Source organism: Homalodisca vitripennis, chromosome 3 (assembly GCF_021130785.1).
Source record: "Homalodisca vitripennis isolate AUS2020 chromosome 3, UT_GWSS_2.1, whole genome shotgun sequence".
NCBI lineage: Eukaryota > Metazoa > Arthropoda > Insecta > Hemiptera > Cicadellidae > Homalodisca > Homalodisca vitripennis.
The window spans coordinates 60,217,964-60,236,297 of NC_060209.1; the positions used below are offsets into that span (position 1 = coordinate 60,217,964).

General features: G+C 34.4%; 1 protein-coding gene across 1 annotated transcript in view; it reads left to right on the forward strand.

The window, feature by feature from the left end:
- The window catches only part of LOC124356975, a 114,698-nt gene that overhangs the window by 67,764 nt on the left and 28,600 nt on the right, over positions 1 to 18,334 (forward strand). The window contains exons 3-5 of the mRNA XM_046808320.1: positions 1,933 to 1,998; positions 15,049 to 15,246; positions 15,728 to 15,961. Coding sequence (XP_046664276.1) covers positions 1,933 to 1,998; positions 15,049 to 15,246; positions 15,728 to 15,961 — 498 coding nt within the window. The remainder of the gene's footprint in view (positions 1 to 1,932; positions 1,999 to 15,048; positions 15,247 to 15,727; positions 15,962 to 18,334) is intronic.

Sequence of the window (18,334 nt, forward strand, 5' to 3'; positions counted from 1 at the left end):
CTGCTAAATACTACAAGACACTGATGAATATGTAGCGTAAATTAAGTGCGTATTACATTTTTCCTACTCAGTAAAATGAACAGTCACAATAATATCGTCGTGCTCGTACTTGGCTGAGCGTTAACAGAGCATATCCAAGTACGGGCCGGAACAATGTCATTTCTGTTTGTCTGTACGGTAGTTCGAGAACTACATTACCTATAGACTTGAGTTTGCTAGAAGCTTAACTTCTATACAGACGACATCGAGTTCTATCTTTGATTATATTAGCTGTGTAACTAGTATAACAAAGGCCCTATGCTGCATTCTAAGGTATTTGGCTGAGAGATATTTTTACGAAAACCCCAGGATGAAGAAACGTGTAAACAAACTCAGTACATCTATTTAAGATTTATCACTCTCCATAGGATTTGGCTGAGCGGTAGTGAATATTTTATGGGTAATTACGATGAGAACGCGGAAATAGCAGAATAGATAAATTTGTAAACAAACTGATTACAATCATATTAATTTTTAACGTGTACATTGTTATTGATAGAGTAAAGAGGAAAAAAGTGGAAAGTCAATGTTAAAGTCCGTTATAAGATTTTATTATAGTGAACTCTTGTGCTGTAGTACCCCCCCCCCCCTGTACTTCAACTGAATCGTTATTGCATGTACAATAATATGAATCAACACAACACAACATGTGGCAAGACCTCTTGAGAAATATTGCATCTTGCATTTACAGACTTTATATGCTGCATGGAACCTCATTTCTACATTAACAAATCAAGTTCTATCTATGGTTGTGCATGTCCAAACTGAAATTTGGCTGAGTGTCATTGAAGTTTTATAATTCAGTAAGCTAACAAAATTTCTCTTTTGCTTGTCGGGGAGACCTAAAATTTCTTTTCTATACGATTTTCCGTGTAAGGTATGGATTTGAAATTTGCTAAGTAACCTTAGCCAAGCATGGTGTGGCGTAATCCTACCTTCTTTTAGTCGTATAATGAAGTTTAATGTTTGTTGTGTGAGATGGAATTAAATCTGTATAATATATGCGTCTTGCTCGAGAGAACATTAACTGGTATTATTTCCAGTTTTATTAGAAGCTCAGTATTAAATAAAGACAGTACATAATGTGTTTGACGCATCTAAAAGCGTAATATTAAAGTTTTATTTCAGTATTAAAGTTACGAAATTTACTTCTTTTAAAGCTGTAGTAAATGCAATATCCTTTCAGAAATAGCATTCTACAGTAATAAAACAGTTGCAACATATTCAGCACAGATTGGCTATTGTTAAGGTTATTTAGGATTTAATTCTTTCTTACACAGACAGACACATTGGAAATTGTCATGAGGTGAAGACATTAAGCCGTTTCCGATTACACTTATTCAATATCAAAGCATTATAAGTAGAAACTGTTCTTGTTCTCGTTAAAATCAACATATTAATGCGTCATATACTTTATACGTATCTCTGCCAAGAGATCTCAATTAGTAATAAATACCTTTGCGAAGTTTGCACAGTTTTCTATTGTTACATTGCTGGGAACAGTGTCAGAGGCTGGGTGCAGGCTGGAGTGCTCTTTGTGACAAGGATCTTGTACCTTTGCAAATTTTTCACAGCTTCCATTGTTACAGTGCTGGGAACAGTGTCAGAGGCTGGGTGCAGGCTGGGGTGCTCTTTGTGACAAGGATCTTGTACCTTCGCGAAGTTAGCACAGTTTTTTTCCATTGTTACAGTGCTGGGAACAGTGTCAGAGGCTGGGCGCAGGCTGGAGTTCTTTTTGTGACAAGGATCTTGTACCTTTGTGAAGTTAGCACAGTTTTTTTTTCCATTGTTACAGTGCTGGGAACAGTGTCAGAGGCTGGGTGCAGGCTGGAGTGCTTTTTGTGACAAGGATCTTGTACCTTTGTGAAGTTAGCACAGTTTTTATTGTTCTAGTGTTGGGAACAGTGTCAGAGGCTGGGTGCCGGCTGGAGCGCTCTTTGTGACAAGGATGCTCTTTGTGTAAGTATTATACTTAACAGATGTATGCATCTTGTACTTTTATACCGTGCGTATTCTTTTCTATCCATTTCATGGAAAATTGCGATGTAAATTAATAACTATAAAAACAAAAAGCATGGAAGTGTAACTGGAATATTCTCATCTCAATCCGAAGGCCAGTTCCAGTCTTACTACTGACGAAACCTAACATTCTAATTTGCATAAAAACTGGCATCTTTGTTCTATACGTTGTCTGTAGGCATTGGAATTTAATCAGTAAACGACAATTCTTACGTCTTACAACCAGGAGACGGAATTTAAAGACAATTTAATCAATAAACTTATTCAAGATCTTCTTTTGAAAACTTTTTTGAAATAAACTACTACACTGTAAAAGATTTGCTATTAAAATACTCCGAGATGACTCGGCGTCATCTCAGATCACATGTTAGCAACGATAGTGGTACAATTGTTTGAATATATTGGACACAACACAACATAATGGTAGGGTTGTTTGGATATCTCGGAAACAACGCAACTTCTGTCCGTTAGGGGCCACAGCTCAAATCACATTTGGCAACGATAGAGTTGTAAGTCTGCGTCTTAGTAAAAGCCGGGCTGAAATAAGAGTTTGTGTGAAAGTTAGACAAGAAATCCAATTTATTCGCTGGGGACAATATCCACAGTTTGAACTACAACAAACAACTGTAAAACTAAAAGTCGCAGTCGGGCTATGTCAGCGGTGTGTCGAAAACTTGCGTTGGTACATAATGAAATTAAAATAGGTCAAGTACAATTCCAACTTCTTTAAATGTTCATAAATAAGTTGAAATGTCAGTAATTATGTTCTTTTGTCTTTTGAACATGCATGTTGAATCAAAATTATGGATACCTGACATTAATTATTGAAAAGCTAAAACACAGAAAATCTAAACTGCGCGTATTCTAATAAGTTATAAAACTACAATTTTTGTTTCCTGTTATAATTTGTCCCTTTTCTCGAAATCTCCCAGTTTATGGAGAACTAAAAAATGCTAAATTGCAAACGTCCGTCGAGTTACACCTGTTTTGGAAGATCTCTGTGGAAAAATGGACAGGAAACTTCAAGGTCGCTATCTTATGCCAGTACAAAATGGTAGCTTGTTCAGATTGATTTTAATTTTTAAACACATTTTTTCATTCACTTCATATTAATGTAACTGAGCTAAAATTTTGAATTTACATCCTCATATTGTTATCTATGTTATGACTCTAAATAGAAAAAGAATTAAATATTTACAACCGTGCATTGGATTATTGGATACCGCTTTTGTGCTTATTAAGATACTTTGTTCGAAATGTATTTTTATTCATAGAAGCTTTATTTCTCTATAAGCATCATCGGCTTCTGATGGACAGATCATCCATAAATATGTGATAGATTATTATCTATGAGTAAGGCCGTTGTTTTGTTTTTTACCATTAATAGGGATTTTCATGAACTAAATATAACAATAGTTCACTTTAGTTATTTACTTAAGGCCATATTTGCAATGTATTTCTAGAAATACTACTTTATTACTTAATAAAATATTTGTTATTGTAAATAGTCACTAAGGGACAATAAATAATTCTGAATTGTAATAAACATATTTTACAAGGCAGGATAACGCTAGGCCACATATACTTCATTACGTTATTTATTGATGTCAAATAATACATGCTTCCGTAAGTAAACAGCACAGTATTATTTGACATATATAGAAGTGTATAGTTTTTTTTTTTTTTTTTTTTTTTTTTAATAAACCAGTCATATGTTATTTGTATAAATAAAAACTTATGTTCTTCCAAAATCTGGCAACCCTGCTAAGTACGGTAGTGTAAGTCTCCCACAGCTTGGATTTGTCTTTCTCAAGATCTACCACATAAACAGACCGAACTTTGTTATAGATTTAGTGTCTAATTAACGTTAGTTATGAACACTTCAGAAAAATATATAGGTTTGTTAAAATTGAATGTTTAGATATTTGTTCAAATGTTGAATAGCATTTTATATATAAGTAAGAATTTAATTTCTCAAAGAAAATTGCAATTAGTATACATGTATATATATATATATATATATTTTCAATAAACGTTGAATCGCAAAAAGTACTTGCTCCGCCGGGAGTCGAACCCGGATCTCTCACTTGCCGGGTGAATGTGCTACCATTACACCACAGAGCACTTACTTTTTCCGATTCAATTATTTTGTATTTGGCCGTATCTGTTACATATGTGTTTAAATAAGCAAACTAACATATGATCGGAAGACCAAATACCTGTCAAACGACTTTTATTTACATTAAATTGTATATATATATATATATATATATATAAGAATATATATATATATATATATATATATATAAGAATATATATATATATATATTTATTTATTTATTTATTTTCATTGTAATTTTCTTTGAGAAATTAAATTCTTTCTTTTCTTGATTTGACTCACCTAACAACATGTAAAACATTTTGCTTACTACGTTTAGTAAAAAAACTTGCTACAGTTAGTTAAGTTACTCCCGAACACCTTGTTGTGGTATGCAAGTCAAGCAATGGATATTTAGTTTAATCACGTCACGTTATTGTAATAAAACTGCAATACGGTTTGCACAATTTTCTTTAGACGGCATTTGCAATTATATAAACATTTGCTACAATATGTTGCAATCTGCTTAAAGGGGTTTCTCATTGTTCCACCTATAATTTATTATCTTCGCTTTTTATAAGTAGTGGGTTTTTAGAACAGGAAAAATAAAAAATATGCTTTAGTAAATTGACCATGATAAACTGCCATTTGTCAATACCTTCTCGCTGCAGTTGCTTTTTAACTGCAATTGCAATGATAAATTCCAGGAAACTGATGACCGTTGTGTAAAGCATCTATAGTAATTTTATTTACATCGGAAATAACACAGCAATCTGTAACCATTTTCGCAGTCAGTATTTATTTTTATAACAAAACACCATTCAACCGTAATCGCCCAAATTGCTTCTACCATAATCTCAATATGTTTGGCCAATCTCAATCATTAAAAATTGTAAATAGAAAGACAAGGCAATATTTTGACATCTGAGAGTGTTGAAACCCATAAAAACAGGAGAATTGTAACTCTGATAATATAACCCTGTTAAATTCATGAAGCCACAAGGAAACTGTTATTATTTCAACAGTCTACGGGTTGTTGCAACAATTTTATTTATTTTTAGACATAATTATGAGAAATGATTACGATGCGCTACCCTTACAAAAATGGCACACAGCGGGTCAGTCCGTTTATGTCCATGGCCAGCAGACTTGTTTATAGATGACAAAACTTAATAAAGAGACTCCACTGTACATCAGACTTAGCAAAAAGGTACAAATATTACTCTAAATGTGGGCCCATACATTGTGGCTTTTAAAAATATAAAGGCAGATGCGGGATTTGAATAATTATTGGTGTCTCGTCTAAGTTTATATTTAAACATTGACAATTAAATTTTAAAACCAATGATACCAAATAAAACTGTACAACATTCACGAACGCAACCTTCAATTCTACTAAGTAGTAATCAAACTTTCTTGAAAGTAATTCAGTTAGGCATTGCATTTACCAAACGTTAGTGACAATATGAATGACAGTACCTGTATTCAGATACCTTTGTTTAGTTTTGCAATATTCCTATGCAATAATTCTTTCAGGAAACAATGTATCATTTAAATTATAAATGTGCAAGGTGTTTTAAAATACAAAAATAAAATGTTTGAATTATTTGAAACATTATACTACTACACTAATATGATTCTACCTACGACGCTTTTGGGAGAAGTAGATTTACTAACACAATAGGTTTATTATTTTAAAAGTACTTTTTTGTTTACCCGGCTAAATGCCTTATACTGCATGTAGTGTGTCTACACGTATACTAAAACAATCCTCAATGTATAAGAATTAACAATAATTGAAAATCTTTATAAGCTAATAGTAAATTTTGGACACATTTAATTTCTTTATTATACCTTTTACTAATAACATATCAAAACCATTTAACCAATAACGGCTAACCGTTAAATATCAACGGACAGCCGTGGACGGACAGTTGTGGTTGGTTCTAACACTAACCATCTAATGTCCTTCATAATCTCCACTTTCATGTTATTCTACATTGCCTACCCGTCATCAAACCAAGAATATTTATTTCTATTGCGCTTTTCTTTATAGAGGGATTCCCTTGACATTTGGTCTCTTCAGGTCAGTTCGTTTTGGAGACATAGTGTGGGCAGACAGAAAGGCAAAAACATATTTTTTTCTAGCCCCTCAGATTGATAAGCTTTGCAAACTAACCAATAAATATTTGTAAAACATAAAACATTTCTGCTACTACCCACACATATTTGTACACTAGTGGTGTAAGAGTAAGGAAGTTACAGGACAGTGAGGTTGCCCGCACGAAGCCGCGAGCCGGGATCCACAGCAGGGACAAGAGCTGAATGCTCAAACAGGACTCCATTGATTCACTCTTCCCGTAGCTCGCCCGATGGCGAATCCTTTTATTGTAAATCTCTGTATTTTGCGGTAGTTTCAAACTCAATATATTGACACAGTTTTCTTCTACAACTTCTACATTTCTCAACCTATGAAAGCGGAATCAAATTCTTTAACTTTATTTTGAGATAGTCAATTTGTTTCGTCAGAACATTATTATTATACACGTGCATTGGGCTAGAATAGAGAATATAAGATTTCATTAGAGTGTAACATCCAGAAATATAATTAAAGGTAAAATAATAGTTTGAAATAGTTGTGGCTTTGATGATTCTTTATAGACTTTTATGTTTACATGCACATGAATAGGGAGATTTCCTCCGTACTTAAAACTTATATCACATTTAAAGAGTTAAATCTCATGAATGTTAAAAACATTTCGATGGTCTTAAACACTAACTAAAGTTTTTTGAGACCAAGGCTATGCGCCATCATCGGTACCAGCATCATGTCCCTGTTTAGCCTGTTCCTATTTTATGTGAAAAATAGTGAATGTTAAATGCAGGTCACCATATCCTAATTAAGTGTGAGAGAAACCACATTGTTCCTGATAGAACATAGAGAACCATCCCAGATAAATATTGGACACAAGTACAGGTACATAAGTTGACTTCAACTGTATGTAACAATCTTTTCTTCCTCTTGGTTCTCAATTTCATTATGTGAGAGTTTTGGCTTGTTCATTTCTGACAAATTCATTCATGCCCATTGAAAATCATGTGGCTACTATTGCGAATAGATTGGTACTGTGAGGTTCTTCATTTTAATTTACTCTAATATGAGATACATGTTTATAATTAATCGATGAATATGAATATGTAAGACAAAATCTTTTCTTCACTTGGAAATTAGCTTCTGCACAGATTGCACTACTAAACTGTGTACATAAATAAATAATCATTGAAAACCGACCTTTTTATTGCTTATTTGCAGTAATATCAACCTATTAGTTAGTACCAACCAATATTAATAACCTAAATAATACCAATAATTATCACCAAACTAAATATTCCAAACCAATATTACTCGTACCAGCTTAAGCTCTACCTAACAACAATAGTACTATACAGTAGCAACTAACATTACCAAACTAATGTATGCCAATTAATAGTACCTACCAACCTAAGTAGTACTAATCACAATTACTAAACTAAAAGTACCAACCAATATTACTAAACTAATTGGTTACAGTCAACATGACCAACCTAAGTAGTACCAGTTATAATTGAAAAGTACTAAGCAATATTACCAAACCAATTTACTCCAATTAACATTACCAACTTAACTAGATTGCAGTCATAATTACCAAACTAGAGTACCAACCAAACCAAGCCATGTAACATGAACCGCACCAAGAAATTTTAATCAAGCGTATCATAAATCCTGCATCCTGGAGCTAACAATTTTAGTCGCTGTAAATGTAACAAATTGATTACACGGGCCAAGATTAGTATCGATGGTATATCAATACCGTAGTTAACATTTCTACGATAATAATTACTCATATAATTATCTAGAGTGACTCTGGCGTTGGCGTAGCGAGGAAGTAAATAAACTCCGGTAAATGTAGTTTAATCAAGTTAAGTGTTGACAATGACGCTACGGTACGGTGTGTCGTGGCGGAGAGACGAATGCTGTCTGTGATGCTGCATGTCACAGTTGTTCAGCCAGACCTCGTTGTGTGAGGACGAGGTAGCGTCTGAATGTGTAATCAGCGACCTACAAAATCAGACGGCAGCGGCAACACTTGCGCTGCTCCTTTACAATTGTGGTTGCCGGTGCTTGCTGCTGGAAACGCTACTGCTGAACAGAATTCCTTGCTCGACTGTGGTACCGATAAGTTAGCTTTGTTCTTTGCCCAACAAACCGTTCACTGCTTGCTTTAAAATGTCACAGTTTTGTGGTTAAATCGTGAGTTCATGCACCTATGGCACAAGTCCTAAAAGGGTTGTGAATTTTTATGTAATAATACATTTCAGGCAGCTCGGAATCAGAGTTTACATTATTTGATTAAGAATTTAAATTATTGTAAATTATTTTTGTTATTAAATTTGGATATCTTAAGTGTTACGAAAAAATGTTCTTGTGCATGAAATTACTAATTTACCGAGAAACACAAGTTACTACTGACATATGATATAAGAGTATAAAGAATTTTAGTATTCAAGTTAATGTAATAAAGTCAGAGCTTAAAAAGTACAATATTTATACTGTTAATCATTTATTATTAATGAATTTCCATGGATATACTTTTACTGTCTGTCGAGCAACAGATAAGTCAGTGTTGGCGAATTGATCGTAAAACTAAACTAGACATGTTTAGATATTGTTTAAGTATGTGTATGCATGATCAGAAACTCACATTCCTCATTTTATAATTAAATTTAATGCAAACTTCTCATTATGGGTTCTGTAGTTTGTATTTCCGTTTTTGTTATTCTTTGTATTCTCAATTTTTTCTGATTTCTGAAAAAGAAAAAGTGTTTTTGTATCTAGTAGTTTTCTCAAAAGTAAGTTAAATTTTAAATTGACGTTAGTTATTTACTTTGAAAGTTGAAATGAAAACTGAATAGAAGTGCTTTTATTGTCCAAATAAGTTAAATATAATAATTTAAAAGCAATATTATTGTTTCCCCTCCGGTTAAATTATAAGTATGAAAATTAATATATAAAAATTAGGGCGTTAGTTAAAAATGCCTGTTTAATAATTATACTAATTTATTTTATCTTCATTTTCAAAAAATAAAAAGTGTATTTTTGGAAGTAGTAAGTTGAACATTTTCACATACTTTCATTTACTTTCGCTCTCCAAGTTTACATTTCCGCTTCAATATTATTTTAGTTTAGTTTCTGCGTGTGCAACAGTTTTTAATCGAAGGTTGTACAGGCAGAACCTTCATAATCGAATATCATTACATTCTGGGTCAATAGGGTTACTCCAATGTGGTTGCTTGAAACGGTTACGCTCTCCGACTTCATATTTCCGGTCTCAAGTATTCATAGGTTCAAAACTATTTCAATATTATACAAATTGAAGTAAATAAAATGTTATTTTGAAAAGGTTCATCCTACCTCATAGCTGAGTTCCAAGGTATGGGGCTGGCTATGTAATAGTGATGAACTTTGGCTCTGAATATGTCAATAGCAACTATTGAAAGTTTGAGAACTTCTTTTATATTAATAGTTGACGTTTTTTTCCTAAATCCTCAACAGGAAGGTCGTAGTCCGATTTCCACTAGTTCTCCGGCGATATGACTTGGCTTCGCCCAATGTCCTTTATTCCTTAAGGTATTCAAGTATCAGTTGTATGATTTTGAGCTATTAATGTGAGTGATTCCGAGACGAGGTTATCTCTCAGAGACTATAACTTATCTCAGAAGGACTTGGAAAAGTGCTTGAACTTGACGGCCTTTCAAGTCAATGGCCTTGTTATACTATACTGCAGATAAATATGTAAGACACCATAAATAACAGCCAGGAACCTATAAGTGTTTGGGTATTCTCTCCGATCATGTCTTCGAAACTAAATGGACTAGCAGTGGAGTTAGAGAGAGCGCGTAGCAATATGAAAACATCACGACACTGGTGAAGTCAAATCAATGTGGCATCACCTGCTTGTACATGCAGGGTAGCGTCTCTGTCTTATTACAAACTGTATACTTCCTTCCACCTTCGCTATGCAGGTATGAAGACATCACAACACTGGTGAAGTCAAATCAATGTGGCATCACCTGCTTGTACATGCAGGGTAGCGTCTCTGTCTTATTACAAACTATATACTTCCTTCCACCTTCGCTATGCGGGTATGAAGACATCACAACACTGGTGAAGTCAAATCAATGTGGAATCACCTGCTTGTACATGCAGGGTACGTCTCTGTCTTATTAAAAACTGTATACTTCCTTCCAACTCCGCTAAGCAGCGCCACCGTGCCGTGCTTCTGCTACACGTTTCAACTGCACAATTTCTCCAACTACTATCTTCATTTTCACTTCTGACTCTTGTTTCTTGATAAATTAAATTTAATCCCTTACTATAATAAAATTAGTTAACTAGTCGATATCTTCTTAAAATTAACGTGTTTTGATTAATGTTCATTAATCTTATATCCTGTTTAACATTTATCAGAACGTCTCGAATTGTGAATAGTTTTTTTATCAAATGGAATATTATATGAATTATTATTATGGATAACTGTAGTTTACTCTGTTTACAAACAAATAGATGCCATTTGTTGCAAATGTCGATACGTAGTTCTGATTTGCGGGTAAAACCTTCCTATTGTTTATTCGAATGTTTAAATCTTCACATTTAAATCAAACCTTTATATAATTCATCTATAAAAATCATTTGTTCTGTAAATAAAAAAATCTCCATCAGACCTCTACTTAAGGTGAATTAAAACTACAATTCTATAAATGTCTAAGTTTATACTTGATTTTGGATTAAACCCATATTATGAAACTTATAAATGTAACGTTTAATTTAGGTAATCGAAATATTAATTTTAGAGTATAATAGTTTTTTCATATAATGTGTAGGCGTTATCTTTGTACAACAAACTATCTCTTCATTCTATCAGAGAGCATATTCCAGACGCTGCAGTAAGAGGAAGGTGAACTGTAGCTAACTCAACATTCGCATTGGATCAACCCTTCCCGCAATAGATTGCGGGATACTTTATGTAAACTTACAGGAACTTACACTTAAACTCTACCGTGCTTAGAGATCGTGTCAGAGACATCATAGTGCACCTTATGCGACAAGGAGAATACCAATTCACCTAGATTACACTGTAATTTTATATTTTTTAATTTACGTGTCTCTGATGTTGAAACTATGTAAGTTGTTCGTTTTGAGCTTCTTCGTCGTCGATTGTTGTGTATCTCTTCAGACGAGATGAGTTTAGATTTCAGGATTCAAGCCTGTGTCAGCGTTGGATTTCCGACGCTGGGCTAAGAGGTAGGTGAACTGAAGCTTAATTCAACATTCATTACGATACAATTATGACATGGAAATAAATCAATCAATCGATGATGTTCTTTATATATCGTTATATAATATAATTTGATTAGTATTAAAAATTTAAAAACTTCATTCTGTTATTTATAACTTGTTTTAATAAATAATAACAAAAGTTGAAAGTCGATACTTAACAAGCCAGCGTTTCTTAGGATTTAGTAAAATTTGTAATCTGTAGGATATTTGAAATTAGTTAAGGTTAATACGCATTTGGCGTAGGAAATGGGTGAAATTATTTTCAGGAGACAAGGTTATTTATTAGATGTTATGATCAATTATAAGCTGGTAAATAATGAGTTCCATTATTGCTACAGTATTACAGAAATTATATAATGTATTTCCGTAACATTATATTTTTTTAATGCAAGAATTTCAGAAACTCGAATAAAGTTATAACGAAATTTAAACCACTAGGAGAGAGTTTGTGCCAGGCGCAAGATGATGTGGCAACAGCGACGACGCACTACGCTACTAGATATTGGTCGGATCCCAATTAATTATCTTCTTTCCTGCACTCGGGTATAGTGAGCTGTCAATGCTTCAATGAAACTGAGAAGGGAATACGAACAAACCCTGCGACGAATTAAGCCTAAGGAGACAGGCTTGTTGACGAAGGCGGTGCTTTTCGAATTCTACACTGACACAGAAAGTTAAAGTGATTGACAGCAGATAATACCGCTTTTAAGGCCGCCGAAGCAAAGTGAAACGTTGTATAGAAATTTCTACCTTACCTCAAAACCGGTGGAACATGGTTATGGGAAATACTTTTTTTTTTCAATGTTATGTTTATACGAAGCATGTGAAGCATTGGAGAATTAAGAGGCAAGATTGTATATCTGTGATAATTGTATATCCAATATACACATATATAATTTTGAACCTATTATCAATCTAATTTATATACTATGAGCATTTCTGACTCTTTCAAAACTGGCAAAGGCAATACATGTAGGCCTATTTGAAAAATAACAGATCACAGTTTGCTATATATAGACCCGTATCCATTTTACCAATGGTAAGAAATTCCTTCAACTAAAAATTATAATTGATAGATTAATTGTTCGAGTAAACAAGACAATATATCTGTGAGTATTTCGACTTCAGGAAAGTGTTGTCAACTATTGACCCCATTAGTATTGTCAACTTTTGACCCCATCGATTGATTGGTCGACCTTGTGATTGAGGGATTGCAGGATCATATACTACATTCAGTGTATTTTTAGATCTTTCTAAACCACTCGCCAGTGTTAATCGTAGTAGTCTGCTGAACAAACTTTATAGTAATTCTGGCGTGATAGGAATCCCGCTATTGTGGTTGAAATTATACCTCAATGAAAGTCCACAATGAAGTCTATTGATCCTTCATTGCTACCTTAACCTGGTACAGATGATATATGCTTGTTGAAGAATGCTGTTAGTGATGACAAACGTAAAGCATTTTTTAAACTGGATAAACATAGAGCTTTGCAGATTTATTGTAACAGATTTATTTTTAGAGAACCGTAACAATTTATAAAAACTTGCAATAATTCATGAGGTATGGGAAGGTATTTTACTGTATCATATCATTATTACTAATTTGACATCTAAATGTAGTATGTACCAACAATATTTCGGTGGATTACTTAAAAGAACCAGTGCCATCAGAGGACAAACCGATTGGTCCCTTCTACATCAAGATAACTGAAACTGCGTCAAGTACACCTGCCGCCTTTGTCCCCAGGAGTTGTGAACCTGTGTCTGTGACGCAGGACAATGTGTAGTAAAACCGAACGATGCCGGAGCGACATTTTATATTACAGGAAACACATCCAATGCACATCGAATGGCCGGAAGGACTTCCTGTCCTGTGCCAAATGTCCCTGGCTGGTTCTTTCACTCCGAGTTTCACTTCCAGTCCAGGGAATTGTAAGTTTCCAGGCACGTTAACGTAATAATTCCATAGATAAATGTAGTGAATTTAATTATAATTTTGTGTCTCATTTGATTTCCATTCTAATGTGGAATTTAATTAGCCGGCAAGTCATCAATATTTCCAATAACGCAAGTCAAATACCTAAAGGCACGTTCAGAAGCGCTGCCATAAATGAAACAAATGTCTAAGTATGTAAATGTCACCAGTTACCAGCGACTTTGCATTAATTTTAATCATTATAACTGGGGAATTCCATTTAAATAAAAAAAACCGCCACACCTTGACTATGCATCACAATAACTGAGATTTGTGTCAGTATTTCGAAAACACCCTTCTGTAATAAACTTTTATTTTAATTTTATTATTCATTGAATTTATTGTTTAGTGACAACTGGTGTAGAGCCCTGAATACGGATATTAAAGGATCTAGTAATAATAGTTATGGGAAATGCAATGGCATAGGGCTGAGTAGTTTCTATGATTTGAGTATGTGCTGTTGAACCATTGAAGAACAGTATATCGGGGCTCAGAAGTTCATTATTTCTTTTCATCTCTAATGTTATGTCAGTTATAGTGAGTTATTTTGGCATTTTATAACATTTTAAGAGTTCCTACCTTTAGTTAAAAATAACCATAATTTCGAATATAACCACTGCGATGCTTTCATGTGGGCAATAGATAGGTCTATTGTCTACCAGATCTTAACAAGGAAAGGTTCAGTAGTAGACTTTAGACTCCTGCACTAACTGGGATGGTACAGGTGGCGAAACGCTTAATATGTTGCACATGTTACAACTGATTATGTTGTAACACAGTGAAAACTGTGTTCAACATCTAAATTTATCTAAACAGATCTGAGTATTTCCTTAGAGTCGAAAACGCGTGAATGCGGATATAAAAAGTCGTGTGGGGGAACGCCAGTCTACTGCCGGCCGCTATATGAGGCTCTGCTTTGAACACAGGGATAAAGCTTAAAACTGTGTTAAAAAAATAGAAACTCTTCTCAAATCCATAAATATTCCACTTCAGAAATATAGATATCTCAATGTTAAAGATTGTTAAAAATGCAATTATCTGTTAATGCTAATGCTTATATACCTTATGTTATAAATATAGTTTCTTATGGGAAAATTATACTGAATTACTGCAAAGAAAATGTGGAAATTTGGAATTGTAAATTCTTCCAAAAACAGATAAAGAACACTCGTTAAACTCTCCTGTAAATTCTGTCGTTTTTAAGATACCAATTGTATCACAGTTGTGAGGGATAACTTGTACAATTGCAATAGGTTATTTTATTCTTTTTGGAATCATATTTCGAACAATGCATTTTGTGCACTGTAGAAAGCTCAGGTCTCAGACAATGGTCGAAAAAATTTAATCTGATGTAAGCCCATGTTTTTGAGGAACTTGGTACTTGCGTACTACTGGGTACATTGGGTTATGATACCTAAGAACTTCATACCTAAGAACTATTTCAAGTCCCATGAGTGCCTCACAACTCAAGGAACGTATACGTATCACATACACTTACTCTAAATGTAACTGCAGCTACAGCGTTGTTCCATGTTCCAGCACGCCGGTTGTCAGCAAGCATGTCGCTTCCATCTGCAGCTGGAGGTGCAGCGGTCACCTGTTCTGGTGACGCGTGGGGAGGAGGTCATCCTGGTTTCCGGGGATATAGCCTCCTGGCCGCCACCAGGCGTCGCTTCCCCTCTCGCACCGCACGTCTTCGTCCTCATGTGTCGCCTCCCGGACAACTCCTGGACTCAGGTACAAGTCACAGGCAGAATGTTACATGAATACGTTATTATCATTATTCATAAGATGAAAATACATAAAAACTTCCCATATTGGTCATGTGCAAACGTTATTAAATTCAATTGCAAGCATTGTAATGAATCAGTCGTCACTCTATCAGGATATTCTTTGGTTCGTTTTAGAATTGTGATTGTCCGTCTTAAAGTAGTCAAGGCATCACTACCAGACCCGTACCTATGTGGTTCGCAAACTCCACGTTACACTTTAAAATTATTTTAATTCTATAGTTTCCTGCTTCAGGGAATCATGCGGAGTGAGATTGTTAGATCAGTATATCCGATGCTAATCTCTAACTAATAGATTGATTAATCGACTCTTTATCCATAAAGCTCGATTATACTACGCATCAAATTATATCATCGAAATATTTGGATCTTGATGCTTTATTTCTCACACAATCATATTGTTCATCATAATGCCTTTGTCCTTGCAGGTGACCCAGACCGTTGACCTAGAGTGGAGGGTCCCAGGATCGCTGTCCTGTGGGACAGTGCGGGTGATGGTGGTAGGTCTAGACGGCCTGGTAACCGTGTACAGCCCTGCCCCTAGACCTCTGCAGGACGCGGGGATGATCCTGCGCAGTGTAGGGAGAGAGTCCTGGCTCGGTCTTGGAGGATCCCAGGACAACAGAGTAGTCGATAGTTCCTCACCGAAGGAGAATGAAAGGGTAAGTCAAGTTTAACTCTAGAGTATTTTTCTCAGGGGATTGGGGAGAATATATCTTTTTTGCTTGTTAATTAGTATTATATTTTTCAATGACATTGATGGTTCTTCAAATAATAATGTATCAGGTTAATTCTTATGAAACCAACAGGTCCTTGTTAAAATCGTGTCGTTATTTATCCGTCTGTGCGATAAATCGTGATTGAAAAGTTTCAGAGATGTGAGACGTAGTATACAAGTTCTTTTGGTCCAACGTAGAACTTTATTTATTTTGATAGATTAAAATATGGTTCCATTCGTCTTCAAATTGCTTTCACAACATCTCATCAACGTCTACCCTTCCACTGCATTATATTAACCACTACTCTACCTTGAGTTGTTTGTTATTATCAATATGACATAATATTTTCAAGGTTTTTTGTTCTATTTTTAGTGATGCAATACTTAACGTTTCGTTAATCCACGTGAGGAAATTGCCGACAGTGAAATGAATGACACAGAAAACTGTGAATTCCTATAACATTGGCACTTTGGATTTCCTCTATAAACACTCTTATACGGACCGGAACACCTCATCATTTTAAATTGGCCACCTGAGAATTAATTAACGAGTTTTAAAGCCACACTGCAAATTGGTTGTTTGTGCAGGAGACTGTAGCGAGTAGAAATTAGGCTCTTGTCAGTCACTTAGGTGTTATTAAAGAGAGGAAATGGATTGTTCTCCCATCCCTCGCTAGAACACGCCGTCTTAATGCAAAATAGGCCATAAATTAAACGAGATTGTCAATTAAAATGGAATTAATCAGAACTTGAGATTAGATCGGCGCTAATAGAAAATGTGATTGCCTACGCACATACGCACACGCACACGGGCGCCCTCGAGGGCATGAGTCTAGTGAAGGAATTGATTGTGTCCTAGAATATAATAAGCTTGGTACGCCTATAGTTTCTTGTTGACATTGATTTAGAGCTTTGTAACCTATTTTTTTATTAAGTTACTATTTAAAATTGGCTTAAAAATAATTTGATCATATTGCATTTCATAAACTTAACTATAAATATTAACTTTTTGGAGAGTCTTTTTGGGAACTTAAAGTGGTTCTGAAATAATACATTATATTTCTTTTGATATTTCAATACGAATTTTACAACCGATAATGCGGGTTTCGCACAAAAGCGTCGGATAAAGCATTCAGGCTGTAGCTGGTCTTTGAATAAATTTATTGACAGCCTTTGAAAAAGCGGCAAGCATTGACAGCGTCTATACTCGGGTATTCGTGTGTTCATCCGCTCCTCTGCATCTTTAAACACTAATCTTCAGCCAAGCCGTTCCTTATGCACTACTAAATAATTGTCTGTTAATATTTTGTTAAAATAATACGGAGGTTAACAAAACCGTTTTATAGAACAACGCAATTTCCGTTTCCAATCAAGTCTCATCCCGGACTCATGTTCTATGGCATATAGATGTATTAATTGCGAGGTAGCATTGTATAATAATAGTTTAAAAGTATTAACTAAACCGTTCCTAAAATCTCATTTCACAATTTCTGAGTAGCATTCAGGGTAAAATAGTTTGAAAAAGTAAACGTTTTCTAAATCTTCAAGGACTTTGCGTTAGTGTATCTTCATGAGCCATCAGAAGAAATTAAGATGGATTAATCAGTATTTTGTAGGAATATTGTTGTAAATTGTTAAACATAATTTTGGCCACGATTTCTTTAATATGTCTTTTATGAAGCCGAAAAATGTAACAATTGTTTTGATCATCCGCAGAAGTTGCAGTCATTTCTGTTTTAATTTAGGGACTTAAATACACTTCCTTAAACAATTTTCTATGATTTAAGTCATAGATCATTAAAAGACATGTTCCTCCTAAGATTATACCTTAAGTACATACTGTAAAAAATCACATTTTTATCTTCAGAAATTTGTATTTACGCCTGGTATAAAATTACTTAAATTTCTAACTTAAATTCATGTAAAGTTAAACTATGTTATTTATGTAATGAAATATGTATATTTTACTTTAGAGAGGAGTTCTCTTAAATACCTACGATTTAAAAATTTAAATAAATTATTCTAATAAAAACCCGATAGCATTACCTTAAAGAACGTTTTTCCTATATAGATAGTGAAGTAACCTTCAAGTTCGGTCTTATTAAAATGAAAATTATCTTGTGATTGAGAATGGTGTAAAATGACGGATTGGATATCGAGGTTTTAAGAGGTATTGTAGCTTCATCGAACTGGATCCAGGTCAGAGAACGCGATATCATGCTCCGTGTGCCAAAACCACGTCTAGCACGATACCTCAATGAACATGATCGTAATTAGGATTAAGTAAGGTTTAGAGAGCTGACAAAACCAATCAGTA